Raw genomic sequence first — 12,668 nt, forward strand, 5'->3', positions numbered from 1 at the left:
CTATGCCATCTCTCTATTCCCCTTTGGCCTACCCTGTTTTAATCAAGCATAAAGGTTCACCAATCATTTACAAGAACATTTTGAATTGCTTGGTGAGACGAATGAGACACAAAGCACAGAAACTTGACTGTTTCTTTGTTTTACAGTTGATCACCCTCCCATGGAACCTTCTGTGCATGTCTCCCTACCTCCTAAACACCCTGACAAGATGGGATTTGATGAGGTGAGTTACTGCTGAACTCATTCAAAATCACCTCTGATATGTAAAAGACCATGAAGAGAATTGCAAGAAACCTGTTCTTTTAATTAATTGTCTTGTAGACTATGATCTGTAAAATGCTACAGGCTTCTATTGAGATTAAAATTAATAAACTTGTTATTTTGCATAGACAGTAATCTTCCAAAGTATATCGAAACCTCAATCTATTGTCTTTTGCATTGATTAAACCAGCTCCTCTGTAGCTGATCTTTTTATGCAGGCATAAATGTTAGCATTAGCATGTGGAATAATTGACATTATATTCACTTTTCAAGTGTTTTATTCTGAGAAACATTTATCTCTGAAAACATTTCTTTTAATTCTCTCTGTATTGCACAGTCAGTTTGTTTACATTTGTTATCTGATTACAGTTCTTTCTTTGTTTGTTGTGTACAATTTTATTTGCTCTACCAATAAGTGGTAATTCTGCCTTGCTTGCAGAAAGAAAGAATTTCAGAGTGGTATGTGATGGTATCTAGGTACTCTGACAATAAATCAAAATCTGAATTTTAATGTATATTTTAATATCCATTAGGATGTAATAAAGATAGACTATTGTTGACTTAGTTTAGAAATCACAGGTCAGCAAATGGAATTAATGGGTAAAGGCCAACTATTAGAAAAGACCAGAAAAACAGAAAATGAATCTGAGAATAACTCTTTGAAACTCTTTCTCCAGCTGTATTTATTCTTTGGAAACAACTTGGATTATTAATATAAAATGACAACATATACATAGCTAAAATTGCTATCATTTTGACAATTTTTGCAAAGAAAATAATTTCAATCATGCTTAATGATCTGATTGACAATTAGTTGCTGGCTGAGTTGTTTGCTTAACAGCAATTAAATTAGATTAATTTTAAATCAGCTTTTGACTCCACTGTAAATGCAATGGGTGCAAACTCAATTTTTCACAATGTCATATTTTTGTCTCAAGAACATCCAACAGCCCTGTACTGGCCCTTTCCTCCACAATGCTGTGCTGACCTGTGTAAACCTACTGCACAATAATCTAATCCTTCCCTACCACATAGGTCATAACTCACTATTTTTCTTACACCCATGTGCCTATCTAAGAGTATTGTACTAGCCTCCACCACCACCACCCCAAGCAATACGTTCCAGGCACCCACCACTCTGCGCAAAAGCTTACCTCTGACATCTCCCTCAAGTTTTCCTCCACTCACCTTAAATAATATGATAATTACTGCAAATGTGCAAGGCTCTGTAGCCTATCTTCTGATGTCTTCTTCCACTGTTGTCTTTGATTGGTAGTTCCACCATTGTAGAACTGAGGTGGAAAGTCTTGACCTCTGAAGGTATTGAGAAACCAAGATGCTATAACAATGTGGCACTCAAGCTCAGAGTTTTGAAAGAAAAAAAAACTGCACAGCATAAAACAAAAGCAGAGATTGGTGAAAACACTCAGCATGTCTGATTTCCAGCACCTCTTATGTTGTTCACCTAAGAATTTCAAAATGTTACCTTGTTCCTTTTCTCTTATAATTTGGCTGTATTATTTTCTTTTTTTTTCTTAGTTATACAGCATGCTAACAGGCCCTTCAAGCCATGAGCCCACACAACCAAATAAACCAATTAACCCTCAACCCCATATGTTTTTGGGAGTCACGTGATGGAGTAGTGGCCGGTCAGGAAAACCAGCCCTATCCAGGAAAATAGGAAAAAAGTTAGGAAAAAGCAAAGTATAACAAAAATAAAATATAAAAAATAGAAGATAAAGATACAGGGGAGAGAGAGAAGATGGCACCCAAGAAGGAGAAAGTAAAAGCAACTGGAAAAAAAGAAGTAGAAAAGTCACTGGAGAAGAAGAAGGCCTTACCTGCACGAAGGAACAGCACACTGTGGTGGCGAGGAGCACCCGACCCTCAAGGTCAATGACTGCTCTGCGGAGTCACGACCCACCAGCCGGTGCACTATAAAAATGGCTCTTGGAGCCAAACAAAAGTGCGCAGTGTGTAATCAAAGGAGAAAGAGGACACCGGTGGGAGGGGGTCTCAGCAGAGGTGTGGGCTGTCACAGAGTGAACAGCTGAGGGATGCCCGACAGCAGGATGCTCAGCTGGAGGACGAGGAAAGCAGAAGAAGAGGGAGCAATGAAGCAGACATGGAAGATAGATGGAGGGATGACCGACAAGAAGACCAACGTCAGGAAGCACAACAGACGAACAGCCCAGGAGGGGAGGACCAGCAACAAGAGGCCCAACAAGAAGAGGCCTGACAAAGAGATACAAGTAGCTCATCAGGAAAAACAGAAGAGACACAGATACAAAGAAGAGAAGAAGAAGACACAAACACTGATACAGACACAGAAGAAGAGGAAGAAGAAGAAGACCAGGATCTTCACAGGGAAATAGAAGGTAAAACTGATGGACAAAGAGAAATAAAAGGTAAAACTGATGAACAGAATATAGATAAAGTCTTTTTTGAAGAACAAATGAGGTCACTAAAAGAATGGTTGTCATTAGAGTTTAATGCAATTAAAAGGAAAATAAAAAGAACAGAAGATAAAATGCAAAGGTTAGAACTGGTAATGACAGAAATAGGGAAAAGAGGAGAGTGTGTAGAAGAGTGGGAAACAGCTGTAGAAATGGAAGTAAATGACTTAAGAAAAATTTGGAAGTGACAAAAAAATTAAAGAGACACAAGAACTGTTATCTCAGAAAATTGATATGTTGGAAAATTATAGTAGGCAAAACAACATAAAAATAGTGGGCCTGAAGGGGGGTGAAGAAGGCACAGACATGAAGGAATTTATAAAAGGATGGATCCCGAAGGTCCTGGGAACAACAGAAATGCAGGAAGAAATGGAAATAGAAAGGACACACAGAGCATTAGCTCCGAAACCCAAGATCCATCTTAGTAAAACTTTTGAGATACACGACAAGAGAAAATGTACTAAAACGGGCAAGGAATAAAGTTAGGGAAGATAATAAACCATTGGAATACAAGGGTCAAAAAATATTTTTTTACCCAGAGATAAGTTTTGAACTCTTAAAGAGGAGGAAGGAGTTTAATACAGCAAAATCGATATTATGGAAAAAAAGTTACAAATTCATATTAAGACATCCAGCCATGCTTAAAATATTTATACCTGGGGAGCAAAACAGACTGTTCTCGGATCCAGAGAAAGCACAAGAATTCGCAGAACGTTTGGAGGACAGGAGAAGAGATGAAGAGATGTAACAAGAATGAAGAACGGCGATAAAGTATATATAAAGATGTAAAAACAATGTATATGTAAAGAACTAAAGAGGTAAAAGAGAAGGGAAGGAGGGGAGAAAGGGGAGAAAAAGAAGAGAGAGGGCTTTGTTATATGTTTTAAAAAAAAAAATTCTGGAGTGGGCTGGGTAGAGGGGGAATAACCGTCACTGCAAAATCAGTTGACACTGCGAACAAGATCGCAATCCAAATGAAATGGGGAGTTGTGGTTGCCCGGCAAGGGATATGGGGAAACTCAGAGAGGAGGGGAACTTTTGGGGTTAAGATATTAGTGGATGTGGGAACTGCGGGGGTACTTTATGTCTTAAATGTGTTGTCGTACATTAAGTGTAATAAGAGAAAACTAAGAGATGAAAATGGGGAAAAGGGGATGGAGGTGGCGAAGAGGTGGAAAAGAGGTGTAGGCAAGATATAAAATGGCCATGGTGAACTATATGACTATAAACATTAATGGAATACATATCCAAATTAAAAGGAAGAGGCTACTAAATTTATTGAAGAAGGAAACACATCTAACTGAAGCAGAACATAACAAATTAAAGAGAGACTGGGTAGGACATGTAATGACAGGATCCTATAATTCAAAAGCTAGAGGTGTAGCCATACTAGTTAACAAAAATGTACCAATCAAAATCGAGGAGGAAATAATAGATCCGGCAGGGTGGTATGCAATGATAAAATGTCAGACATACTCAGAATTTTGAAATTTGCTCAATATATATGATATATAGGATCAAAAGTTTATGCAGGATAATTTTTTGAAGATTGCAGACACACAAGGAAATATATTGATAGGAGGGGATTTTAACCTTAATTTGGACCCAATGTTGGATAAAACTGGATAAAAAAACAAGTAAAAAGAATAAAGTAGCCAAATTTATGGTTAAATCAATGCAGGAAATGAAACTTATGGATATATGGAGGAGGCAACACCCAAGAGAGAAGGAATTTTCATATTATTCGAGTAGGCACAAAACTTACTCAAGGATTGATGTTTTTGTTGTCAGCCCATATTCAAGGGAGAGTTTGGAAAACTGAGTATAAAGCTAGACTACTATCAGATCATTCACCCTTATTATTAGCAATAGAACTGGAGGACATCCCACCAAGAACATACAGATGGAGGTTAAACTCCATGCTACTTAAAAGATAGGAATTTAGGGAGTTTATTGAACACAAAATGAAAATGTATTTTGAAATAAATACAGGATCAGTGAAAGACAAATTTATATTATGGGACGCAATGAAAGCCTTCATTAGAGGGCTGATAATAAGTTATGTGACTAAGATGAAAAAGGACTACAATCAGGAAATAGAGCAGTTGGAAAGGGAGATAGTAAGTACAGAAAAGGAATTAGTAAAAAGGGATGATATAATGAAAAGGAGAGAATTGGCAAACAAAAAAATTAAATACGAAACACTACAAACGTTCAAGGTGGAGAAGAACATAATGAAAACAAAGCAAAAGTTTTACAAACTGGGAGAAAAAAACACATAAAATATTAGCCTGGCAACAAAACAGAACAAGCTAAAAGAATGATACTGGCATCAAGGAAAAAGGACAAACAAATTATATATAATCCAACAGAGATTAATGAAAATTTTAAGGAATTTTATGAACAATTATATCAAACTGAGAATAAGGGGAATGATGATAAAATAGAGGAATTTTTAGCTAAAATTGAACTGCCGAAATTGCAAGAAGAGGAACAAAACAAACTAATAAAACCACTTGAAATAGAGGAAGTACAGGATGTATTAAAAAAGCTGCTGAACAATAAAACACCAGGAGAGGATGGATTTCCAATAGAATTTTATAAAACATTTAAAGAGTTATTAATTCCTCTTCTCCTGGAAGTAATGAACCAGATAGAAGAAACACAAAACTTGCCAGATTCATGGAAGACAGCATTAATTACAGTAACACCAGCATCATTTAGACCAATATCTCTACTTAACCGAAATTATTACCAAACTGATTGGCCGATTGTGTACCTAAAATAGTAAAACAAGATCAAACTCAATTTATTAAGAAAAGTCAAACAGCGAACAATGTCTGCAAACTTATTAATCTAATCCACGCAGTTCAAGGAAATAAGAAACCAACAGTGGCTGTTGCTCTAGACGCAGAAAAAGCTTTGACAGAGAACAGTGGAATTACTTATTTAAAGTATTACAGAAGTTCAATCTACCAGAAAAATATATAAATTGGATTAAAACTGTATAATGGACCATTGGTGAAGGTAACAGTAAATGGATATGTATCGATTCACTTTAAATTAAGTAGGTCAACTAAACAGGGATGTCCACTATCCCCTCATTGTTCACCTTAGCAATAAAACCTTTGGCAGAACTGATAAGAATAGAAAATAAAATAAAAGTGATAAAAATAAAGGAGGAAGAGTATAAAATCAGCTTATTTGCAGATGACATCATAGTATACCTAACAGAACCAGAGGTATCAGTAAAAGAATTACATAAGAAATTGAAGGAATATGGAGAAATATCGGGGTACAAGATCAATGCAAATAAAAGTGAAGTGATGCCAATGAGTAACGCAGACTATACAGAATTTAAAAAAGAATCACCATTTAAATGGCAAGCACAAGCAATCAGATACCTAGGGATCAGGTTAGATAATAACTTAAGCCACTTGTACAAACTAAATTATCAGCCACTAATAAAGAAATTGCAGGAAGACTTAGAACATTGGAAAGTATTACCGCTAACGTTGATAGGGAGGGTAAACTGCATTAAAATGAATGTGTTCCCAAGGATACAATACTTATTTCAAATTTTACCAATTCCTTTAACAGAAAAATTATTTAAGGAACTAAAGAGAATAATAAGGAAATTCTTGTGGAAAGGGAGGAATCCAAGGGTAGGATTAGATAAATTAGCAGAGAGGTATAATCAAGGTGGTTTGCAGTTACCAAATTTTAGAAATTATTATAGAGCCGCCTAATTAAGGTATTTATCAGATTTTTACCAGACAAGGGAAAAACCAGACTGGACTAAGATAGAACTAGATAAAATAGGGGAAAAGGTACCGGAACATATACTTTATAAGTGGGATGAAAAGTTGGTGCAATATAAAAACTCACCAGTACTGCATCATTTACTTAATACATGGAAGAAGATCCACTTAGAAAGGAAAAAAACAAATGATCAAATACCAAAATTACTATTGATGCAAAATTCGCTAATCCCTTTTACAATAGACAATTTTTCCTTTAGAGAATGGGAGAGAAAAGGAATCAAAAGAATAGAAAATTGTTTTTTTGGGAAATAGTTTATTAACATTTGAACAGTTGAAGTACAAATATGGAATAACTCATGGTACAATGTTTGCATATCATCAATTGAAAGCCTATTTAAAGGATAAATTGGGAAACAGATTAAGATTACCTGAAGGAAGCAGCTTTGAATACGTGATTACAGACACAATATATAAAAGATTTATAACCAACATGTACATTATGCTGCAAGATAAGGAAAATGAAATAAACTATAAACCTAAGCAGAAGTGGGAAAAGGATCTAAACATAAAGATAAAAAATGAAGTATGGGAAAAGTTATGTTCTGGAACTATGAAGAACACAATAAACACAAGGTTATGCATGATACAGTAGAATTGGTTACACAGGGTATATATTACTCCTCAAAAATTAAAAGAATGGGATTCAACATTATTGGATAGATGTTTTCACTGTAAGAAGGAAATGGGAACAACATTACATGCAACTTGGGCATGTACGAAAGTAAATATGTTTTGGGAAGAATTAAATCAGATACTAAATAAAATTACAAAAAATAACATACCAAAAAAGCCAGAGATATTTCTTTTAAGTAACATAAGAAGTAGAGAATTAGGCCTCAAATTGGATAAAGTGCAAAAAAAATGCATTATGATAGCCTTAGCGATAGCAAAAAAATGTATAATGTCAACTTGGAAAATAGAAGAGAGCATGAGTATACAGCAATGGTACATGGAAATGAATAAATGTATTCCATTGGAAAAAATAACATATAATTTAAAAAATAAAGTCACAACGTTTGAACAAATTTTGGAACCATACATGGAACATAACAGAGAGAGCTTGCCTACGACCTCCATCCCCTAAAATGAGAATGAAAATGATAAGAAGACAAAACGACTAGATTCAGTGTGTAATAAATAGACGACTCATTTTTCTTGTTTATTTTCCTTTGTGTGAAGATATTGTTTTATGGTTTTATTGTACTGTATATGTTGAATACTTATGGGTTTTGGAGGAGGGTGAGTAGAGGGGAGGGAGGGAAAGGGGGAAAAAAAGGGGAGAAAAGACCACTGTAAATTTAATGAGAAACGTTTGTACATATTTTGGTTGATATGGTTCATAGTGTGAAAAATAAAAAAAATATTTAAATAAACCCCGTACGTTTTCTGGAGGGTGGGATGAAACTGGAACACCCAGAGGAAATCCATGCAGATACTGAGAGAATGTACAAACTCCTTACAGACTGTTGGATTCCAACCTGGGTTGCTGGCTAAGAAGAGACGAAATGGCACCAAAATACAATTACATCCCCGAGGCAACCTAGGTCTCAACTCCATCATGTTCCTTCTTTCTTTCTATTCCTCCCCTTCTCCTTAATATAAACCCTATAGTAATGCAGCTAGTAGGGCTGCTGTCTCACAGATCTGTAATCTTCAGTTCATTCCTGATCTGCATTGCTGTCTGTGTTGGGTTAGCACGTTCCCCTGTGTCCCTGCTGATTTCCTTCAAGACCTCTGGTCATTTTACCCAAATCCCAAGGACATGTCAGTCTGTGGGTGAATTGTCCTTAATGGCTAAATGATTGGTAGAATATAGAAAGAATAAAATGGGATTGAATATCTGGTCAGCATGAATTTGGTAGGTTGAAGAAGACTCTTATTCATGAACATTAATTCTGCTTCTCCCTTTCAGATGTTGTCTGACCAGCTAGGTGTTTCTTGCATTTTCTGATTTTATGAATGAGGAATTTTTACCTGTATTACTTTCCAATAACCTTCCAAGACAAAACCTACATATTATCTTCTCCGATTAACCTGAAGCTATTATAATAAAGACGGATTGCTGGAAACACTTAACCACCAGTAAGCATTCATGGGAAGAGAAATAGAGTTAATGTTAGAGACATTGGAAGCTGCATTTACTGCTTTAAACTCAGGAAATTGTATACAGCCAGATCCTTCCCGTCCTAATCCTTTTACCCTACCCTACGTCATTGCCAATCATCTGTGTCTCCAGAACAGTAACAAAACAATGGATTCACAGCAGTTCCTCACTGAAAATAAATTGTAATGTGCCACAGGGCAACAAAATTAATATTATAGTAATATGTATTTAAAACACATTTGGATAGATTTTTGAATAGTAGGGGAATTGAGGTTTCTGTGAAACAGACAGAAAGGCATGATCTTATTGAATGATGGAACAGGCTAGATGGGCCACATGCTCCTATTTCAGGTTTCAGATTTATTGTCAGAGTATATGCATGACATCACACACAATCCTGAGATTCTTTTTCTCTGTGGGCGAGGCAGAATTACCACTTAGTGATAATGCCAAAAAACTGTACACAGCGTATATATGTAGGAGGACCCCAAAACCCAGCAGCAATATTCACCAAGGCAAATGGTTACTTAAACAAAAGTTGCCTTTAATTATCTTTAAACATGAAAACAGGATCAAACTTTAACTTATAACTATTAACTTACTTAACCCACTACTAATTCTAAGCGCACGTGTATGTAATGTTTGTGTAAGTCCAGAAAAGTTCTTTCATTCACAGTCCAATCTCACTTCTCACTCCTCCCAAGTTCACTGGTTGCAGGCAGTTCTTAGACTGTGCACAGAATTTAACATTTATAAATTTCACCAGGCTTTGGTGCTTGAAAGGTATATGGTTATTGCTCAGGAAGGTTCTTGTCAGATTTCAGAGAGAGATTTGTTGCTCTTTGGACACTCACAACTGATCCCTTCCAATCAGCCACTTCAGTGTCTTGCTGAAGAAACTTGCCCCATCAGGGTTTTCCAGATGATAACCTCTTCCTTTCAGGTCATCACAGAGTTCCTTTTTGTTTCCATTATTTCAAGTCCTCTCCTCTTGCCTGGACCACAAATGCTTTGAGCAGACTGATCTTAGAACTCACAACCCATCTTCAAAATGGGGTTCTTCCGCAAGCTTGCCAGCTTGTCCTGTTCCAGTCCCAGCTGTTGCTGCTGAACTGTAGAACTGAATTCTCTCTCTCTCTCTCTCTCTCTCTCTCTCTCTCTCTCTCCCTCTCTCTCACACACGCGTGCACTGCAGACCTAATCTTCTGAGTTTGTTCATCTGTTGCTTTCCAAAACAATAATCCATTATTCCACAGCATGTCCAATGAACACCTACTTGTGAAATCTTTATAGACACTTTTCAAAGTTTGTGCAATGTGCTTGGGGCCTGGACTGTTTGGCATGAGCCAAGCTCTTGCATTTTAAATAAGATCTATTTTGAAGTGTTTGCATCTGTATGTGACCTACACTAAAAAAATGCCACAATTTATCTCCTTTAAAACATTCTATATACAATATAAAATATAACATAATCTGTCACAAAATAAAGAAGTGTAAACAGATAACAAATATAAACAAACTGTGCAATACAGAGAGAATAAAAAGAATCAATAAAGTGCACAAGTAAGAGTTCTTAAATGAATCTCTGTTTGAGTTTGTTATTGAGAAGTCTGATGGTGGAGGGGTAGAAACTGTTCCTAAACCTGGTGGTGCGAGTCTTTTGGCACCGATACCTGTTTCCTGAATGCAGCAGCAGTGAGATCAGAGCGTGTACTGGGTGATGTGGATCTTTGATGATTTATGCTGCTCCCTGATGGCAGTGTTCCCTGTGGATATTCTTGCCATTGTGGAGGGTTTTGCCTGTGATGTCCTGGATTGTGTCCACTATCTTTGGCAGTGCTTTAAGCTCAGAGGTACAGGTGCCCCCATACCCGACCATGATGCAGCTGGTCAGCACACTTTCCACCACACATCTGTAGAAATTTGCCAGGGTTTCTTGTATCATACCAAACCTCCACAACTCCTGAGGAAGTAGAAGTGCTGACATGCTTTATTCATGATGCGATTAGTGTGTTGGGTCCAGGACAGATCCTCAATTAGTGACTCCCAAGAACTTAAAGTTAATTCAAAATCACTCAAAATCTTCAAGCAATTTCATACATTATCCACATTTCAATGCAAGCAACCATAAACAGAGCAAAACCAGATAATTTATCTTGTAACATATTAACCCTCTGCTCCTCCCCATGCCCTTTCCCCACCATTTTATTCAGGCACATGCCTGCTTTTTGCCCATATCTTGACGAAGGGCTCAGGCCCGAAAAATTGGTTCCATATTCTTCCTACATAAATAACATTGCTTGATCTCCTGAGTTCCTCCAGCACCTTTGTGTATTGAAGTGCATTAAACCTATTATTTTAAGAGTTGGCGAATCAAAACCTAGAGTAAGGAGGAAAGGCAGTGGACACAGGTCGTCTCACATTTAAGAAGACAAGCACTTGTATTGCCAAGACACAGGAGGCTGTGGACAAAGTGCTAGGAAATGTGATTCAAAAGTACACGGTTGGCATGGACATGTGCATGTGGTTTTGTGCTGTATGAATGGCCCATAAGAAAGAAGTGGTCCAGCCATATTTTCCATTGCGGCAGCTCACTTTAAAAACGTACACTCTAAACTCTGAAATTTCCGTTGCAAAACTCTCTGTCTTCCTCTTTTTCCCAAATTCCATCCTTTTGCATGATGAAGCCCTTTCATAGAATCATTGAAATTAACCACAGGTGGGACCATTCATCCCATCCCACTCTCTCATGTCTTTAACAGCCAAAAAGAGCTTTTCAGCTCATGGTCCTTTCATTGTGCCCCTCCAACTATATTTTTTAAAATCCTTCTTCCTCCATCACCCTTTCAGACTCCATATTCAGATCCCAACCAGCATGTGAGTGAAAACATTTCAAATTGTTGATCAGCGTGAAATTAGGAAAAATGGAGATGCAATAAGACCTAGACGTCATAGAGAGATTCTGCATGGAAATGGGCTCTTCAGCTGACTGAATCTATGGTAATCCTACACTAAATCCCATTTTTATTCTTTGCACATTTCATGAATTTCCTTTGGATTCTATCACTCACATACATACTAGAGACAATTTATTGTGGCCAATTAATACCAGAGGACTATAGTTTTAGTCTCCCCTTCCCTGGGGGAAAAAAAACTATGACCATTTACCTACTCTGTGTCACTCATGATTTATGTTCAGTCTTCAGCCGCTAAAGCTTCAGGAGATTTTAAAAAACTCATGCCCTTTCCACCCTCTCCTCATAACTCAAGCCCTCCGGTCCTGGTAACTTTTTCCGGATTAATCACATCCTTCTGATGTTTATATGCTGTCTTTTCCTGACTTCAAGTCAACCCAACTTCACACATTTGAAGTGCAGCCATATAATATGGGGTCATGCTGCAGTCAATTTGTGCACAGGAACCTGTCATAAACAGGCAGTTAATGACTAGATCTTTTGTTACTGTGATGTTAGTTACAGGATAAATATTGACCAGGGTACCAGAAGAACTTTACAGCTCTTCTTTGAATACATCCATCTAAAGAAAAATAGCATGGTTTACATTGGTTTATAGAACTACTTGCCTGTAAGTGGATGGACATAGCATGAAAGTTGTGAGAACAGTGGAGTTAGTCATAATGTGTTGATCCAGAGGAACCTTCCAAAAATATACACAACAAATATTAGATGATGTACTTGTCTTGATTCGGAAGCAAAAAATGTTCCTTGAGCAGCTTGTCAAAGACAAAAAGAACTTATATAATAAAATAGTGGTTCACTAAAACACATGTAAATTGGATGAATCTTTTAAAATAACCTGCTGTGGTCGCCAGGCCATTTGTACTGATTATTGAATGTGGACTTGTGTTTAGATCTTCATGATAAATCTCAAGCGGAGAAAAGACAGGAGGGATCGGATGCTCCGGACACTTTATGAACAGGAAATTGATGTCAAGATAGCAGATGCAGTGGATGGAAAGTAAGTACTGATGCTGGCCCGAATAAGCTGTGCGGAAAGTAACTC

General features: G+C 37.0%; 1 protein-coding gene across 1 annotated transcript in view; it reads left to right on the forward strand.

Moving 5' to 3' along the window:
- LOC138762680 (procollagen galactosyltransferase 2-like) overlaps positions 1-12,668 on the forward strand; it is a 175,726-nt gene that overhangs the window by 139,263 nt on the left and 23,795 nt on the right. Inside the window, exons 7-8 of the mRNA XM_069936279.1 lie at positions 147-223; positions 12,517-12,623. Coding sequence (XP_069792380.1) covers positions 147-223; positions 12,517-12,623 — 184 coding nt within the window. The remainder of the gene's footprint in view (positions 1-146; positions 224-12,516; positions 12,624-12,668) is intronic.

Source organism: Narcine bancroftii, chromosome 5 (genome assembly GCF_036971445.1).
Source record: "Narcine bancroftii isolate sNarBan1 chromosome 5, sNarBan1.hap1, whole genome shotgun sequence".
Lineage (NCBI taxonomy): Eukaryota > Metazoa > Chordata > Chondrichthyes > Torpediniformes > Narcinidae > Narcine > Narcine bancroftii.